Source organism: Ailuropoda melanoleuca, chromosome 16 (assembly GCF_002007445.2).
Source record: "Ailuropoda melanoleuca isolate Jingjing chromosome 16, ASM200744v2, whole genome shotgun sequence".
In the NCBI taxonomy this organism is placed as follows: Eukaryota; Metazoa; Chordata; class Mammalia; order Carnivora; family Ursidae; genus Ailuropoda; species Ailuropoda melanoleuca.
The window spans coordinates 90,967,464-90,985,492 of record NC_048233.1 but is presented as its reverse complement, the minus strand read 5'-3'; the positions used below and the strand labels follow the sequence as shown (position 1 = coordinate 90,985,492).

At 59.6% G+C, this 18,029-nt stretch overlaps 1 protein-coding gene across 6 annotated transcripts in view; it reads left to right on the top strand.

Moving 5' to 3' along the window:
• Nucleotides 1-17,872, top strand: part of PHRF1 (PHD and ring finger domains 1) — a 29,645-nt gene extending 11,773 nt beyond the window's left edge. For 3 of the 6 annotated variants that reach the window (XM_034646592.1, XM_034646593.1, XM_034646591.1), the window contains 13 exons: nt 1,138-1,256; nt 5,255-5,352; nt 5,541-5,734; nt 6,403-6,532; nt 9,923-10,050; nt 11,221-11,402; nt 11,754-11,873; nt 12,392-12,546; nt 13,429-16,059; nt 16,331-16,485; nt 16,631-16,891; nt 16,963-17,091; nt 17,499-17,872. In XM_034646592.1, coding sequence (XP_034502483.1) covers nt 1,138-1,256; nt 5,255-5,352; nt 5,541-5,734; nt 6,403-6,532; nt 9,923-10,050; nt 11,221-11,402; nt 11,754-11,873; nt 12,392-12,546; nt 13,429-16,059; nt 16,331-16,485; nt 16,631-16,891; nt 16,963-17,091; nt 17,499-17,642 — 4,446 coding nt within the window. In that variant the 3' untranslated portion in view covers nt 17,643-17,872. The remainder of the gene's footprint in view (nt 1-1,137; nt 1,257-5,254; nt 5,353-5,540; nt 5,735-6,402; nt 6,533-9,922; nt 10,051-11,220; nt 11,403-11,753; nt 11,874-12,391; nt 12,547-13,428; nt 16,060-16,330; nt 16,486-16,630; nt 16,892-16,962; nt 17,092-17,498) is intronic. The other 3 variants (XM_034646596.1, XM_034646595.1, XM_034646594.1) reach the window with 3 other exon arrangements.
• The last annotated feature ends 157 nt before the right edge of the window (nt 17,873-18,029 follow it).

Below are 18,029 nucleotides of genomic sequence, written 5' to 3'. Positions count from 1 at the left end.
GCTCGAAGGACCTTCGTGAGTCTTCCTTCCGTTGCTGAGGAGCGTCCCAGAGACTTGGAGACACGCCTTAGATGTGTCTTAGCTTGTAGCTGTACACCTGCTGTTTTCTTTACAAAGGTCCCAAAGCCATAGATGCACGGGGACTTAGGCCCTCTGTAGGCTCAGGTTTGTGCTGCAGGGGGCAGCTGTGGTGTCCCCTGTCCTAGACGCTCTGCTCTCCTTCCCTGGAAGCAGGGGCCTGTTCCCATGTCACACAGGCAGCCTTCACTTCCTTGGAGTATCTGCCAGTGCAGCATGTGGACACTGAGCTCTTGCTGTGTGTGCAGAGAGGTCCAAGTGGCACATGAGCGAGCCTAGCTGGAGAAGTCCCAAGGGTGACTCCAAGTCCAGCACCCACGGTGCAGGAGGCTGGAGAGGACCCTGACCACCACCCCCCCCGGCTCTGGAGAAAAGGCCGAGCGAGTGCTGACACAGAGGGAAGAGAGGAGCAGAGGCTGTGCCCCACAGCGTGGGGAGACGGGCGGGGGACGGAGTTGGCATCCCATTTGAAGGGAGTGCAGACCTTGCACACGTGAAGGCTTGGATAGTGGAAGCCTAGAGGACCGTACCTCTGAGCCTGCATGTCGAGGGCCCGCTCCGTGCGCGGCTACGACTGTCCCAGCTCAGCTGCACGGTTGTGGCCTGCGTTTTGGCATCTATGTCTCCGTGTCTTTGCTTGGTCATACGGCGGTTCTTGAGAGGAGAAAAGCCTCCTGCTTTTATCCTGCTTCCCTCTTCACGTGTCCAGTGCCGGTGTCCTGGCTTGTCCCTCACAGTGCACCCTGCTTTGGGACCTTCCTGTGGGGGAGAAGCTGCTCGGCCTGCTCTGGCTCTGCAGGTCGGGCTTCACCTGCCACGTGACCAGCAGGGCTTTTTTTTTTTTTTTTTTAAAGATTTTATTTATTTATTTATTCGACAGAGACAGCCAGCGAGAGAGGGAACACAAGCAGGGGGAGTGGGAGAGGAAGAAGCAGGCCCACAGCGGAGGAGCCTGACGTGGGGCTCGATCCCATAACGCTGGGATCACGCCCCGAGCCGAAGGCAGACGCTTAACCGCTGTGCCACCCAGGCGCCGCAGCAGGGCTTTTCTGCTTTTAGGTTCCGGTGGAGAACGCCAGAGCGGGAGACGATGAGGAGGAAGACCCAACCTTTTGTGAGGTGTGCGGCAGGAGTGACCGGGAGGACCGTCTGCTCCTCTGTGATGGCTGTGACGCCGGGTGAGCATGGGGCCCCCCCCTCACAGCAGCTCTGGAAGCCACTTCGGCTGTCCCGAGTCCCTGACGAGTGAACTGCCGAGCCCAGCCTCTGAGACTGGCGTTTAAATGTACCTGTTAGAGGGCAGTCCCGCGGGAATGCTGTTCTGTGCTTCAGACCCACAGCTGTTCGCTGCTGTGGTCACTGAGGCCAAGCGCCCTGTGTTGGGAACACCTGAGTCCCAGGCCGCTGGTTGGTAGCCAGCAGGCCTCCCAGCCTCTTTTATTCACCACCATTTGTACCCTCTGCCTGTTCCCCCAAATACTCTGAGGCTACTTAGAGAGATGCATGTAATGCATCAAGACAGAAGCCGGGGAGACACGAGAAGTGGGGGCTGTGGGGCCAGCTAGCAGGCCCAGAGGCCCAGGCAGAGGATGTGTGCAGGACCCTGGCTTCTGCGAGGTCAGGTGACCCCGTGTTCCGCAGGTGCTGGCTCCTGGAGCCTTTCCCCGGCCTCCTTCCATCAAGGTTCCTCTTCTCGGGGATCCCCGCAGGGGCTGCCGCTGAATGTCTGCAGAATTCTTCTGCTGTAAGCTTGCAGTGAGGGGTTGTGGCAGCCTCTCAGGGCAGGTGGCAATGAGAGAATCCCATGAGGCTGGCAGGTCTGGAACTTCGTCTTGGGCAATAGGTAGCCCTTTTGAGGGTTGGGCTAAGAAGCAGCACAAGGCAAGAGGTCCCGAGCCCTGATGGCCCAGAGCTGGCCTCGAAGGTGCTCGAGATTGTCCCTTTTGCACGCTGGCCCAGGCTTTGACCCTGCCCAAGGCCTCCCTACCCAGTGCCTCCTGCGTGGAGTTCAGTTTGCCACATGCTCACTCCCCAGACAAATGCCACACACTGTGCATTTATCTTTCTCAGGCAGCTCCCAGGACCCTACCACTCCGGAGCCACCCTCTCGACTCACACACACTATCTGGTTTCCTTTCTCACGAGTGGCTGCCTGCATGCGTGCCGTGTGAACACTCCACTAATGGGATGCTCCAGCTGGGGGGCCCTGGGAGTTGCCCTGTCTGATTGCTCGCGGCTCATTGGTTGCTATGAGTCTGGAGGACGGGGGAGGGGTGCCTTGGGTGTCCTGCAAACCCTCAAGGCCAGTCTCTGCTCTTACTATCCCTGTGCCTAGTTTACTGCCTAGGCAGAGTGCAGGCAGGAAGCTGAGGAAATACAGCCTCCTGGGTCCCGGGGCCGGTGGGCAGCTCAGCACAGTGCAGCTCAGCTCGCACGCAAAAACCAGTCCTTCCCCTGTGTCTGTGGCCGCTCTGGCCTGGAACAGCTGGATGCAACAGGAGAGGCCATTCGAGGTGGGAAGGACTGTCTGTGGTGCTGTCACTGGCCTCACCTCTGCAGCCCAGGGCTCTCCAGCCGGATGCCAGACTTAGGTGCCTTCTGGTGGTCTCCAAGGTGGCTGGTGAGCCCGGGTGAGGCTGTTGGAGTGTTCGATCACACGGTCTTGTTTCCCTGCCACTTTTGAATCAGGCCCATGGTGCTCAATTCTTTACGCCAGGGTCGTTCTTTTTTTTTTTTTTTTTTTTTTTTTTTTTTTTTTTTTTTTTTTNGACAGAGACAGAGACAGCCAGCGAGAGAGGGAACACAAGCAGGGAGAGTGGGAGAGGAAGAAGCAGGCTCATAGCGGAGGAGCCTGATGTTGGGGCTCGATCCCATAACGCTGGGATCACGCCCTGAGCCGAAGGCAGACGCTTAACTGCTGTGCCACCCAGGCGCCCCTACGCCAGGGTCGTTCTTAATCCTAATAATTAGACAGTGACTTTTAGGGATTTTTTAGAACTTCATTAATTTTTTTTTCTTATTGTTGTAAGGTACATTCATAAATTTAATGTATTGATTTTTCTTTTTTGTGTGCTTGAATTAATTAGCAGATAACAAGCAACTGAAGTATGTAAAAGTCCTGATGAACCTAAAACACTAAGATTGACAAGTAGAGTGATTTTGTACATCCCGGCGCCCTTACACTGTTCCTCTCTGCCCTGTGCTGAGTCTTCCTGTCACCGTCTTGTATCTTTAACAGTCAAGTCAGAAACTACTCCTTTCCTCTTGGAAGTGGAATCACAAGGCTATAGATGCATGAATGTGTATAACCGATTCTTTCACTGCTACAGGAAGTAAAGTACAGATTGTCTCTGACTTTTTTTTTTTTTTAAAGATTTTTTTTTTTTTTATTCGACAGAGATAGAGACAGCCAGCGAGAGAGGGAACACAAGCAGGGGGAGTGGGAGAGGAAGAAGCAGGCTCCTAGCAGAGGAGCCTGATGTGGGGCTCGATCCCACAACGCCGGGATCACGCCCTGAGCCGAAGGCAGACGCTTAACCGCTGTGCCACCCAGGCGCCCCTGTCTCTGACTTTTTTAAATTTGCAATTTAACGTAAAGGTATTCGGTCACTAGGGAAACCACTGAGGACGTCCCCGCGTCCCATCGCTGCGGCTTCCTTGCAGGCAGGGTTCGGTTCTGGGAGGCTACGCCTGCCCCGCAGAGCGCTGTGCTCCGCATGGGAGCTTCGCCCCCATCCTGGTGGCCACTGATGTGGCCGTCTCTTGGTGTGAGTCCATAACCAGTCTTCCCCGTGGAGAGGCTGCGCTTGATACAGGCTGGCCGGGCCGGGCTCCTGTCACGCTGGCGGCCTCCACTCGAGGCCCTGGAACCTGGCCGAGGAGAACGTCAAGTGAACCATGTTGGAATGCTTTGTGAGAAGCTGCAGAATTCTTGACTCTATGCCTGAGACCACGTAGGGAAGGGTCTTCTGAGGCTGGGGTCTACTTGGGGTGTTGGGGTGCTCCCCAGGACTCGATGCCGTCCTGGGCTTGCTGGGCTACATTCCAGGAAGGGCCTCCCTAGCCCACGCTTCCATCCCTGTGGTCCTCACGTGAGGTCCCAGCAAGGGGCTCACGGGCGAGGGTCTCCCCCCGTCCTGGCTCACTGGACACTCACACTTCAGCACTGTGAGCAGTACGTGGTTGTGGAGCTGTACCGAATCCGGGCTCCAGCCTTTAGGGAGGTAGTGGGGTGTCCACATGGGTTTTTGTCTGGCTCAGGGCTGTGTGGGGTCTTGGCATGAGGCTTGGAGAAGGCTGGCATGGGCAGCCCATGCCAGCAGTGAAGTGACTCTTCCCAAACTGCTTTCCTTGAAGACTGGATCGAAGCAACTGGAAGACCATGCTTAGGCCACATTTGCATCTACTCAGCGAGCAAAACCTTTCTTTCTCTGTTAGCCCCTCGACTGGATTGTGAAGTGTGCGGTGCCATCATTTGAAATTCTTGGGGCTTCCAAGTGACGATGGGGTGGGGAAGGACAAGCTGAGGTCTCATAACCAACCAGAGATGAGCCTCCAGGTGCAGGCAGGTGCAAGACACCTGCCACGGTCAGGCACGTGTTCCCCACAGGACGGAGCTGCCCTGGGTTACTTCACCACTTAAGTCAGTCCCTCCACGCAGTAGGCCTCCCGTGGAGGGTTCAGGGACCGTTGGGCCCCCTTTGGAGGGCAGAGACACCCAACATGCCTGGGGGAAGGACTGCAGGAACATAGCAGCCTAGTGTCTCCTTGTCTGATGTACGTGGACCTCTGAGCAGTGTCCCCAGGGTCAGGTCTGGTGAGATGTTCCAGGCAGCCGGGAGTGCCTTCCTGCTATGTGTTTGTGGCCTTTCCTCCACTGGGGAGAGGGAGCACTGGGTCCCTCGCTCTCCTGAGGACCCTGGTACATGGGTCAGGGCCCCACCCTCAGGACCTCATTTAACCTCACCACCACCCCACCCCGCCCAGAGACCCCATCTCCAAATGCAGTCACTTTGGGTTTTAGGGCTTCAACACACGGCCTGGGGGGGGGGGAGACACAATTCAGTCTGTTGCACCGTGCATTACAGTCTTGGGACACGTTCGGTGACTATCGGTGGCTCACTCGGTTGTAACAGTGATGCTGAAACACTTATCTGCCACCCTCTTGGTCCTGTAGGTACCACATGGAATGTTTGGACCCTCCTCTCCAGGAGGTGCCGGTAGATGAGTGGTTCTGTCCAGAATGTGCTGCGCCTGGAGCTGCTCCCGCTGCTGGTAAGGCACCACCTCCCTCCCAGGCGGGGAGCGCTCAGAGGGACTTCTCGTCTTCGGGGAGAACTTGTAGGGCTTTCTGTCAGGGCAGCTGTATGGCTGTATGTGGGGTCCGTTGATTCAGGGCAGCGCAGGCCCCGGGGAGATGCCCTCTGCCAGGCTGGGGGCGTGGTGGGTACACATCGGTGCAGGATTTTCTTTCTTCCCAGATGCAGGTCCTGTGAGTGAGGAGGAGGTCTCCCTGCTCTTGGCTGATGTGGTGCCCACCACCAGCCGGCTTCGGCCCCATGCAGGGAGGACCCGTGCTATCGCCAGGACACGGCAGAGCGAGAGGGTCCGAGCAACCGTGAACCGGAACCGGATCTCCACCGCCAGGAGGATCCAGGTGGGTGTGCACGATGCTGCGGGTGCCAGTCCTGCCCCTGTAGCAACACCGGCCACGGGCAGCACTGGGAGGGGCAGTGACGGCTTTCTCTGAAGTCTGGCTGCTTACTCAGGGAAAGCGTCGGGCTGGTGGAGAGGGGCTCGGAGGACTTTGTGGGGGCTGGTGCCCCATGCCCCCATCACAGATGCCTGCAGTCCTTCCTCACTTCCTCCTGTGTGCACCTAGTGCCCCGTGTCCCATCTCTTGATCTCTTCCTCCCTGGCTCCCAGCCTGTGCCGTGCCCCCCCTTTGCCACGTGAGCCCACTCTGCACCAGCACGGTGAGCTGAATCTGCCCTGGCTGTGGGGTCCTCTCCTCGCCGCCTGCCTCACCCTCATCCTTCATCCTCGCCCCACACTTGCTTCTCGGGAGGTCCTCCCAGGGCGCCTAGTGCCTGCAGGAAGCTCTCACCTCTTCGTCTGTCAGAAGCAAGAAGGGGAAACCTGCTAGGCCAAGGGCAACCAGCTTCTGTGGTTAGCTTGGCGGGGGCTGGCTTGGGGCCTCTCCAGGCCTCCTAGGTGGTGCCGCCCCCGCTGGGATCCTGCCCGGAGTTCTCTGCGAGGCACAGGGAGATGCGTGAGAAGCCCGAGGGCGATCACCCTGCTGACGGCACCCCCCTTGCCATGTAGCATGTCCCACGGTACCTCATGTCTTCTCTGCTGGACGAGACCATCGAGGCCGTCGCTGCTGGTCTGAGCACTGCTGTGTACCAGCGCCCCGTGGCGCCCCGAGCCCCCGCCAAGCGCAGGAGGAGAGCAGGTAAGCCCAGGTGTGGTGGCTCGGCTGCGGGCTGCATGTGTGTGTCCCTAAGAAGCAGCAGGCCACGTGCTCGCCTCCCAGGAGCTTCACCCCTAGAGCCACGTCAGGTTCTGCAAGCTGGTTTTTTCAGGTCACAGAAATACCGCACGGAAGCCCCTCCAGGCCAGGCGGGTCTGATCTGCTCTGTCTTTCTGAACAGCTACCACAGGCCGTGAGGTCTGTGCGTGCACATCCGGGCGACTCCGCCGCTCCGTCCTTGGTCAGGAAGCGTTCTGCAGGACTTTTTGGCAGGACTGCCCCTTTTCCCCCTGAATGCAGCAGTGCACCAGGAAGACCCTGTTCTGGGCTTTTCTCTGTGGGAGCCGTTGAAATTATTAATCCACTGGTTTCTTGTCCTTTTCTGTGTTGGTTCTGGTGATTTTGTCATAGTAAGTCCCATCCTTGCCTGGTGTCAGTAGGTACCTCCTGGGGAGAAGCCCTGGGGTGGCGTGTGTCCAGGTCCTCACACACGTCGTCCTCCCCCCTGAGCGTGGCGGTGGCTTCGAGCGTGAGGCTCGAGCGCCGTTCTTCAGTTGGCCTGGGCTCCTGTGGAGAGTTCTCCTTCTCCCCGTCGGTCATCCATTTAAGTCACTGTGGCCTCTCGAATCTGAGGTCTTTTGGCATCAACTGTATTGATCCAGGTTTGACAGCGAGGACTCCCACCCCACCCAGCCCAGCCCTTCCCAGCCGGTGCCCCCAGCGCAGTCCTGGCATCCTTCTTCGCACTAGACGTTAGTTTTGCCTGTTTTCAGACTTTGTGTAACAAGACGTTCATTAGATCTTGAATGCGTGTGCTGGATTGTCACTCAGCATGTGATTTTGGAGTCTGTGTAGTTGTGTGTCCGTGAATGATTTATTTCTGTTTATTGTCGAGGAACACCAACATTACACGAACACGTCACAATTTGTTGACGCAGTTTCCTGCGGGGGGGGTCACTTGGGTTGTGTTCTGTGCAGGGCTATTATGGACAGAGATGCTGCGAATGTTCTGAATGTCCTTGAATCAGTGTCTCGCAGGCAGGTGTTTGGTTTCTCTTGGGGAAGGAGAAGACCGGACCGTGGGCTCATTGGGTAAAGGTGCAGTTAAGGTTACGTGGTTCTCTGTACCCCCATCAGCAGCACGAGAGCCGAGTGCTGTACGTCCTCCCCAGGCCTGGGGATGATTGGTGTTTGTCTGCGCTGTGCCTGTGGGCCTGTGTTGTGACCGTGGGCTCTGTGTGACATGCCCTGCCATGCCCTGTGTTCCCCACTGCCGGGGCCGAGACCCAGTGCTGTCCAGCTCTGTCGCTTGTGGAAATGCGGAGCGACCACGCTCTGCGTGTTCTCTGCCAAGGGTGGGGCAGAGCTGGGAAATCCACCATGCCAGTGTTCACTTCACGTGAAGGTTATAAAGGTTTTACCTCTCGTTTCCCATCTGCATCTCTAGTTTCTCGTGTCAGAAGTCCCACGTTTCAGTGCTAGCTCGTCCCGCCTGCTGCTCACCCCGTCTCCGTCCCCCAGAGAACGGCCTCAGAATAACACCTTCAGGGGCGCCCGGGTGGCGCAGTCGTTAAGCATCTGCCTTCGGCTCAGGGCGTGATCCCGGCGTTATGGGATCGAGCCCCACATCAGGCTCCTCTGCTGAGCCTGCTTCTTCCTCTCCCACTCCCCCTGCTTGTGTTCCCTCTCTCGCTGGCTGTCTCTCTGTCAAATAAATAAATAAAATCTTTAAGAAAAAAAAAAAAAAGAATAACACCTTCAGGTCTTGCCAGCGCTGTGGTTCGAGGCGGGACCAGAAGGGTTTCCTTTTGTCCCCAGCGCGTACCCCACTAAGGACAGGCCGCACCCCCATTACCTGTGCTCATGCAGCTGAGAATGGTGCTTCTGTCCTTGCTTATGCTTTATTGACTTCATTTTGCCTGGTGGTTTTTGGTTTTGGGTTCTTTTTTGGTTTTTTGTTTTGTTTTGTTTTGGCTTTGCGGGTGAATTTTTTGTTTTTACAGACTTCTGTCAACCCTTTGGAGGCATAGGGAGAATCGAATAGTGAGTCCTCACTCAGCCGTCCTGTGGCCCGGCCTCACTTCACTCCTACACCCTCACCTGCTCTCTCCCGCCCTATTTGGAAGCAGACCCTTCATGTCATCGTCGTTTTACCTGGAGATATCTTATGTTTCTGAAAGACACAGTCTTTTTTTCTTTCAACTGAAGCGCAGTGCCCTTGTGCCACCTGAGAAGGTGAACGGTGATTCCTTACGCCGTGAAATAGCGTTGTCAGTGTCGAAGGTTCTGATTGTGTCATAAATGTGGTAGAATTTTAAACCCTAGTTTATTTGAATCCAGACTAAACAAGATCCATGCTGCACTGGGGGCTGTGCCTGGTGAGTGTCTCTGCTCTTGACCATGGAGGGAGCTAGGTGGCCGTCCGCGCCCCTCCCAGTCTGGCGGCCCACGGGCCGTGCTCACCCGCCTGCAGCCTGTCAGCGGAGCCCAAGGTCCCTCGGCTTCAGCCGGGACTCTTGTTTGGATCTGTGTTTGCAAGTTGCCTGCCTGCTTGTGGTGCTCCACGCTCAGCCCCGTGACCTCACGGAGGAAGGCGAGGAGAGGCTTTCCTCCCGCGCCGGCTGCTTCCCGGTCCTGCGGGGTTTGGGGACAACGAAGATCCAGGCCTTGGTTTGCTTCTCAGAAGCACCGAGGTGCAGGTAGCACCCTGCGCAGAGCTCACTTCGGGTTGTCAGCCGCGTTCAGAACTCACGGATGTAGATACGTGTGATGTGTTAATGGCATACGTCACGAGGGCCAATCGCTCCGTCTCCATGCAATCCGCTCCTTCCACGCTGAAGCCCCTGTGGGTTTCCAGGGGGTGTTGGAGCGTCACGGAATGAGGGCCCCCCTTGAGCCCATGGTAGCGTCCCTGCGGTGACTGACCAGGGCTGAGCCCCGGTGTTTGTGCGGTTTAATCTTTAGGACCTGTCCCTAGAGTTGCGTGGTAGGTCCTCTAGTTTTCCAGTCTGTTGGGGGGTCCTCTGTGGTTAGATCAAGTGAACACACGCCTGGGGCCATTTGTTTCATTTTACTCTGGACCATCAGGGTTGGTTGGTTGGTTTTTCATTTCATTCTGTTACATAACGATGTGAAATATTTACTGGTGATAAAAGTTGGATGTGCATGTTTCTCTGCACTGCCTTCCTTCCCTCTCTCGCTCCTCCGTGGGGAAACACTGTTTTTTCAATTATGGCTTATTTCTCCCCAAGCCAGTGCACACAGTTGTCTGTGTACCAGTTGTATGGTGCATCCTTGGGGGGACGCCCACGGGCTGGGCGGGGGGCCGCAGGGCACACAGGAAAGCACAGACTCTCAAAGTGCTTTTTGTAGGAAGACGGAAGAAAGTGTCGGGAAGAAGGAAGACGCAGTCTAGATCGTCTGTGAAAAGCAGGAGCTCCGGGACGGGGTCTAAGAGACGCCAGGGTCGCGTGAAGAAGAGAAAAGGGAAGAAGTCAAAGGTAGCCTTGGAGGGTAGTGTTCCCACTGCGCGGGTCAGTTCCCTTGTGCAGCTAGGTGGTGGGATGCACAGGAAAAGCCTCCTTGTTCTGTATTGACTTAGAGATCCCCTGATGAAAATGAACATTTCTGCAGCACACATTGAAGATGGGGCTGGGACAAGAGATTTTCCAGGACCCTTTGGAGCGGGATGTCTTGAGGGGTTGTGTATGACTCCTGACATCCGAGGGGTGGGCCCCGCGGGGTGCAGAGGGTCAGGCAGGCCAGAGGGCGTGGAGGCAGCAGGGCCATGGCCACCAGCTTGTCAGGGAGGCGAGCGGGTTGTTAGCTGGCGTGTGGGAGCCCACTGGGAGCTGGGGGGGTGGGGGAGAGTCGAGAGAGGGATGCCAGCTGGGGCGTGCGACTGGGTTTTCAGCCCGAGTGGTCTTGTCCTGCCAGAGGTACTGGAGTGGGTCACCTATGAGCACTGCCCACTTGAGGCTGTTCCTCATCCTCCAGTTCTCTGGCTACCAGGTTTTCAGCGTGGGGCCCCTCCTTGTGTGTGTGCAGCCCGTGTCGCGTGTCCCTGCTCCAAAGTGTTGTCCTCACTGCAGCTCCGGGGAGGGATGCTGAAAGCACGTTAATGCGTGAAACATAAAGAGCTCAGTTGTGGCCATCGTTCAGGTGTTTGCCGCATCCACATGTGAATTTATACCCAAAATTGTTGCCATTGCCTGATGAATGTAAATGCGTAGAGTTTACGCTTATGGAAGCCTATGCTTCCGTTTTACATGGAGTATGTGAGCCTCTGCTTTGGTGGTTTATTCTGGCGGAATTCCTGGAGAGATGGCCACACGTGGGCGCTGGTGGCACACCTGCGGGTCCCCTCAGCACCCCTCCGCAGGTGTCAAGTCAGTCATCACCTGGGTGGTTGGTCCTGCTGCTTGTGAATTTGTGCTCAGAATCGAACACGGCCTGCAGCGGGTGTGCCCGTTTCCTGCAGGTGCTTCTGCGGTGTGTAGATGGGGGACATTGGGATGTGTTCGCTAGCTCTGTTGGCGTAACAGTTACCGTTACACACGTGAAGCCCTTGGGCTCCGGTGTGGCATTTACTCAGCCTGCTGCGTGGTGTTTCTGGAGCCTTTAGCTCCCGTCTTGCTCATCATTCCTTTCCCTTTGGGACTTCGGTTCAGGATGAAGCCACAGCTCGCTCCCGCATCGCACGGACGCTGGGCCTCCGGGGTCCAGCCCGCGGAGCCTGCATCCCGTCTGTGCACAAGCCAGCAGACCCCTCTCTGGGGCTGATGCGTGCAGACATCGGAGTGGCCTCTCTGTCGCTCTTTGGAGATCCCTATGAGCTGGACCCCTTTGACAGGTAACTGCAGGGGGACCTCCCTCCTTTCTTCGTCGGCAGTGGCCTCAGATTTTGCGTTTGTACCATGAGGGTGACGATTCCTGACTCCTTTTCAGACTCACGTAGGTGGTGTGTAGAGCTCTATACGTTCTCATCTGCTCACGTGGAGAAAGGTCTATCTTGCACGTGTGCCCCACCTGCCCTGTGCCCATTCAGAGGCTTGGGCACTTGCCAACAGGAAGCCACTCCATGGGTCCCATGTTCAGTGTGGGGGCACAGGTGCTGCCATGTGTGCAGTTGAGGAGGGGCTGGGGGTCTCCCTGGGCCTTCTGTGTGGGGTCACCGTTCTTTTGTCCCGTGTGTTCTCGCCAGCAGTGAAGAGCAGTCCGCGAACCCTGCTTCCCCTTTGAGCGCCAAGCGGAGGGTTCTGTCCCAGTCAGCGCTGCGTTCTCACCGGCCTGTGGCCAGGCCCGTGGCCATGGGGCTCTCCAGGTGTGTGCTGGCAGGGACCGTGGTCCTGGGGTGGGGCCAGTGGGGCTCCAGATTGGCCTGGCGCTCCGCCTGGCCCGGGAGGAAGTGCTGCAGTCGAGGGCATGAGGATAGAGTGGCGGGCCACGGTCTGCCGGGTGCCAGCTGGGGGCGAGTAGCCACGTGTGCTTAGGCCGCCCCTGCCCCCCTCTGCCACGGAGCTGCTGTTGGCGCTGCCGCCCCGTGGCTGGATTGTTTCCTTCTGTTTCACCATCAAACAAACCAGCAACCCAGTGACACTGGTTAACAGCCTTGCTGTTGGTGGCAGTGGGGATCAGAAGCATCAGATGGTTTCGCCTCCAAACAGCCTGCTTTTCTGTTGTCAGAGCTGCTGGGTGGTCTGATGTGCTCCACATCGGGGGGCCCAGCAGGCAGCCTCTTCTGCGTACGGCAGCCAGGACCTGGGGGGCACCGGGGAGTTGGGGGGCACCTGGCTCGAGGGTCTTGGGCTTGGGGAGGCAGCAGTGGGTCTGCACCTGTAGGAGGGGTGTTCCTGCTACGGCACCTGAGCCAGAAGTGGACGAGGCGCCCGTCCCAGACCTGGTGGGGAGCATCCTGTCGGGCCAGACCCTCCTGATGATGAATGGCGCGGACGTCACCATCCACCGGGACGGCTCCCTCAGCGCCAAGAGAGCAGGTGAGGTGGCTGCTGCACAAAGCCCAGCAGTGTCCGCGGGGACACCCTCTCTGCCTTGACACTCTGGGAAGCTGTGGGGGTCATGTGACCCACCGGTTCTCCCTGTTTCTGAGCGAGCAGATGAGACAGTTGGGGGACTGATGTGCCTTCTCGGCTCAAGATGGACGTGAAGGGGCGCAGTTTTCTCAGTTCTGCTCCATTAATTCTACGTGCCTTTTTGAACGGAGTTTACAGGCTGATGGTTTAGGTGACGACGGGGTTTCGGGGCCAGCCCACAGACCCTCCATGGCCGTAACGTGGCTGGTGTGTGTTCTCACAGAGCCATGGAACCAGCCCCTGTGCAGCCCATCCCCGCGTATCCAGGCCCTGGAAGGTTTCTGTGGTGGGGGGTGCCCGGCCATGGAGGATGGGGCGGGCTGTGCCCCTCCTGGCCCCCGCTTTGTGACAAGCATCTGTAACTGGCAGGGGCACTTTCTGTGGCCACAGAGCACAACTGTGAAACACAAGAGAAAGTACCCACAGTGGCAAGTGAGCCCCAGGTGCTGTCCCCGGGCCCCCAGGTGCACAGAGGCCTAGCTCGGAGCAAGTGGAAATAGGCATTTATTTATTTATTTGAGAGAGCAGGCGCACGAGCCAGGGGGGCAGAGGCAGAGGGAGAAGCAGGAGCCCCAGCCCGACACAGGGCTCGATCCCAGGACCGTAGGATCATGACCTGAGCTGGAGGCAGACGCTTCACCAACTGAGCCCCCCAGACGCCCCGGGAATAGGCGTTTAAAAGCACAGCTTTTAGGAGAAAGCCATTGTTATCTGAGTGAGACGATAGACTGCGCTTCATAAAGGGGGCGACAGGGACTGATGGCCACTTGCCCTCTTGTCTTTCAGCACCTGTTTCCTTCCCTCGGAGCACAGGCGGGAGCACAGGAGGCTTGTCCCAAGCAGGGAAGCTCCCTGGGCCTGGGGCCTGCCTGCAGCCCGGAGCGCCACACTCAGGAAGTGGGCTGCAGAGTGTGGGGCTGAGCTGTCATGGCGGGCCAGCACCCTCCCGTGTCCCCGCGCTCACGGCAGGGGCGACTGTGAGACTGGACTCGTCAGTGACCCCTCCGTCCGGTCACACTCAGAACCTGTCAGGCGTGTGCGGGCCTGGCTTAAAGCAGAGGGACAAGCCCCGATGTGATGGTGACGGCCAGCACACTCTGCCTCCCAGCTCTGCGTCCTCAAAGACCACTGGTAGCTGTTCTCACTTGCCATCTGCCGGTGTGCTGCTGGGCCAGGCCCTGAAGCCAGCTCCCAGGAGGCCCGACATCTCTGAGCTACCGAGGATACCAAAGGTCAGGAGGGAGGACAGCGGCAGCAGACGGGGGGATGTGGCCCCCACCAGCGAGCAGCGTGCTGAGATCCCCAGCTCCTGCATCAGCCGGCTCACGGGCAGGGAGGGCCCTGGGCAGCCTGGCCATGGTGCCCGAGCAGAGGGCGAGCCCAGCAGCAGGGGCCCACAAGAGCCTGGCCCGCATTCAGGGGGTGGCTCCCAGTCCCCTGCCTCGCTGGGACCCTCAAAGGGGAAGGGTGTCAGCTCGACCTTCGAGAGCTTCAGGATCAATATTCCCGGGAACACGGCACATTCCGGCAGACTCTCCAACCCTGGCTTTTGTAACACGTTCCGGCCTGTCGACAATAAGGTGCAAAGGAAAGAGAACCCTTCGCCCCTGTTCTCCATCAGGAAGACCAAACAGCTCAAGAGTGAGATCTACGACCCCTTTGACCCCACAGGCTCCGACTCCAGTTCTGCTGGCAGCAGCCCTGAGCGCCTGGGCTCTGGCCTCCTGCCCTCTGAGATCACACGCACCATCTCCATCAACAGCCCAAAGGCCCCAACGTTGCAGACTGTGCGCTGTGTCACCTCCTACACGGTGGAGACTGTCTTTGCGACGGAGCCCGAGCCCCCTCGGGGGCCTTCCTCCAGCGGTCTCGAGCTCCAGGGCGCGGGGGCTGCCGAGGGGGCCTCCGACCTGGAGTGCGAGGGGCTGGGCAAAGAGGCTGCCGAGGGCCAGGGCTCAGCCTCCCGGGCACAGAGGCTGTCCCCACCGGAGCCTTGGGAAGACAAGGACCAGCTGCCCTGCAGTACCTTCTTTGGCTCCGAGGAGCGGACGGTGACCTGTGTGACTGTAGCAGAGCCAGAGGCCCTGCCCAGCCCGGACGCACCGCAGACGACCGCCCACAGGATCGTGGAGCTGAGGTCCCCATCCCGCTCTCGCTCCACGTCCAGCTCCCGTGGCAGGAAGAAAGCCAAGAGGAAGCGGGCCACTGCCAGGGAGCACAGGAGGACCCGCTCGGGCTCCCGCTCAGGTTCCCGCTCTGGGGACAGGAGCTCACGGTCGGCGTCACCACCAGTGGGTGAGGACCACCCCAAGAGGCAGCAGACCAAGTCCCGGGGCCGGAGGTCTTCCAGCAACCACTCCAGCAGCCACGAGCGAGCCAAGCGGAAGAAGGCGAAGGATGAGGGCAGGAGGCGGAAGAGGGACTCCTGGGGCCATGGCCGGCGGCGGTCCAGGTCCCGCTCAGGCAGCCCCGGCAGCTCCTCCCACGAACGCAGGGAGAGCAGGAGGAGGAAGCGGAGGCGGTCAGGGTCCAGGTCTCGGGGGAGGGAGTGCTCACCCCCCAGCAGCCTGGAGAGAGGCCGGAGGCACCGGCACCCGCGGGAGAAGAGCCCGCGGGAGAAGAGCCCGCGGGAGAGGAGCTGGGAGCAGCCCCGAGCCAGGTGGGGTTCCCATGAGAGGAGGAAGCGTAGGTCAAGGTCGCCAAGCACAGAGCGTAGGTCCCGGGAGCATCAGCGCCCTCGATCCCATGAGAAGCGGCCGAGGCCTCGCTCCCCAGAGAAGAAGTTGGCGCCGGCTCCCCAGGAGGAGCAGAAGCCTGACAGGGAGCAGCCAGCCAGGCCACCGGCCTCAGTACTGGCCTCAGTGGGTGCAGACGCCGCCCCGGCGGGGGCCGAGGCCCACAAGGCGGTTCCAGAGGCACCAGCGGAGTGTCCACCCGAGGACCTTGATTATGGCGACTCTGTCGAGGCGGGGCACGTCTTCGAGGATTTTTCCAGCGAAGCCTTCTTCATGCAGCTGGATGACATGAGTTCCCCACCCTCCCCGGAGAGCACAGACTCCTCCCCAGAGCGAGCCTTCCTGCCCAACCCTCCCGTGCCCCTGGCCAGCGGGCCGCAGGACACCAGCCTGGCTGTGGCTGTCATCAGGCGGGAGGTGTCGTTGATCCACGGTGAAGATGCCGCACAGCCCCTGCCCCAGGCTCCGGGCCCCGAGGAGAAGCCCCCACTCCAGCAGGACACAGCTGGGGCTGCCGTGCTGCCCAGCACCCTGGGGAGCCAGCCTGGGGGCGGGGTGCCCGTGGAGAAGGAGGAAGGCCCCTCTCAGACCCCCTTGCTGCGGGCTAAAGCCCTGGTGAAGAGAGTCACCTGGAACCTCCAGGAGGCAGAGAGTGGTGCCCCTGCCGAAGACCGAGGCCTGCGTGAGTAGGGTGTTCCCGCGGGCACTCCCGGGGGTGGACCGGGGCAGCGTGGGAGGATGGCTCCGAGTGGCCACTGGTGTGTGTGTGGGGGGGGGATTGCACAGGGACCTCTTCGGTCACTCGGGCAGCGTAGGCCATGAGGCAGGGAGGTGGCTGCAGCCTGGCCTGTGGTCCTTGCTGCTGGGATGCTTTTCTGGAATTTTCCAGCCAGGAAGCAGCTTCTGGCCCAGGGTGGCCACAGAGCACCCACCTCCCCTATGTTGGCCCTCAGGGATGCCGCTTCACCGGCCCCAGAAGCCCCAGGAAGGGGTCTGGGAAACAGAAGACATGGGCCCCTCGGTGGGGTTCCAGCAGGCATCCTCTGAGCTCCCTCCGCCTGGTTATGCACTCCCAGGGTCTGGCTTCCCCGACACTGAGCCTTCTCAGGTGGGTGCCTGGGTGGAGGGATGTGGTCTGGCGCCAGGCCACACGGGCTGTGCCGGGCTGGGGCTGAGGACTTCCCTCTCTGGCCGGGGCTCTTCCTGCTGCGGGGGTGGGAGTGCTGCCCTGAGCCATCTGCCTTTCTGTCCAGGTTTATACCCCCAACCTGCCTCCCGCCCCAGCTCTGCCCGTGAGCCTCCCGCCGTACGCAGCAGCCAGCCGGCCCACGGTCCAGTTTATCCTGCAGGGGAGCCTTCCCCTGGCGAGCTGCGGGGTCCCGCAGAGCCCGGCCCCAGCGCCCACCGCCCTGACCGCAGCCGCTGAGCCGGCCTGTCACGCCGCTGGCGCCAGCAACTCCGAGGAGAGGACGGCCGCTCCCAGGCCTGCCGCAGAGAAGGCCAGGAACGAGGAGGTGAGTCGGGCCCCCTCCCGTGGGGCGGGCCGTGGCCCCCAGGCAGGGCGGTGACACACGCTTGCCCCCAGTACATGAAGAAGCTGCAGGTGCAGGAGCGGGCGGTGGAGGAGGTGAAGCTGGCCATCAAGCCCTTCTACCAGAAGAGGGAGGTGACCAAGGAGGAGTACAAGGACATCCTTCGCAAGGCCGTGCAGAAGGTGCGTGCGGGCGGGTGGTCCGTGCCGCGTCCCGGTGACCCAGACTCTAGGTGCCGGCCCAGGGCGGTGCAGCCAGAGGCCACTGCCGTCCTCCCGTCACGGGAGCGCGTGGACGCGCGGGGCGAGTGAGCGTCGGAGTTTGTGAGGGGACGGACTGCGTCCCCGTCACTCGTTGAGTGGGCTAGTAACAGAAGGTACGTAACGCTTGCAAGTGGGAAAGCAAGAGCCCGGGAGCTGGACGGTTCTCAGGCCCAGGGCATCAGGGCCTGATCCGTGGCACGCTGGCCACACGTCCCCAGCTGCCGTGGGAGGCGGACCCAGCGGGGGGATGTGTGTCGTGCTGTGTGCCTTGTGATGGGCACCCCGTGGACGTCCGGGTCATTTGTGCCTCTCCCCCACGCCCCCAGATATGCCACAGCAAGAGCGGAGAGATCAACCCCGTGAAGGTGGGCAACCTGGTCAAGGCCTATGTGGACAAGTACAGACACATGCGCCGGCACCGGAGGGCCGAGGCCGGCGAGGAGGCGCCTGCCCAGGGCACCGAGAGCTGAGGCCGGGCGCACCGGCCCCCGTCCCCGAGTGGTTCTGTTGGGAGTGGCAGTAGCAGAAACCTGAGGACACCCAGCCAGCACTCCTGTATTCAGGGTTCCCGTGATCACGTATGGTCTGTGCACCTGTCCTGCTCACAGTTTAAAACTGGACTTTTTTATATGTATATTATAGATACACACTGTTTCCATTGTGTTCTAATTTATCAAAAATGGATTATCTTTAGAAACTTCTTGATTGACTCAGTACTTGAAAGGCGAAGCCTTTGGTGATCAGCAGGAGGCTGGGGGTGGAAGGAGCTCCTTGAGCCTTCTCACGGATGGCCTGATTTTATTTTCTAGAGTAACAAGGGAAGGCCGTTCCTCACTTTTCTGTTATTCTCTGTAAAC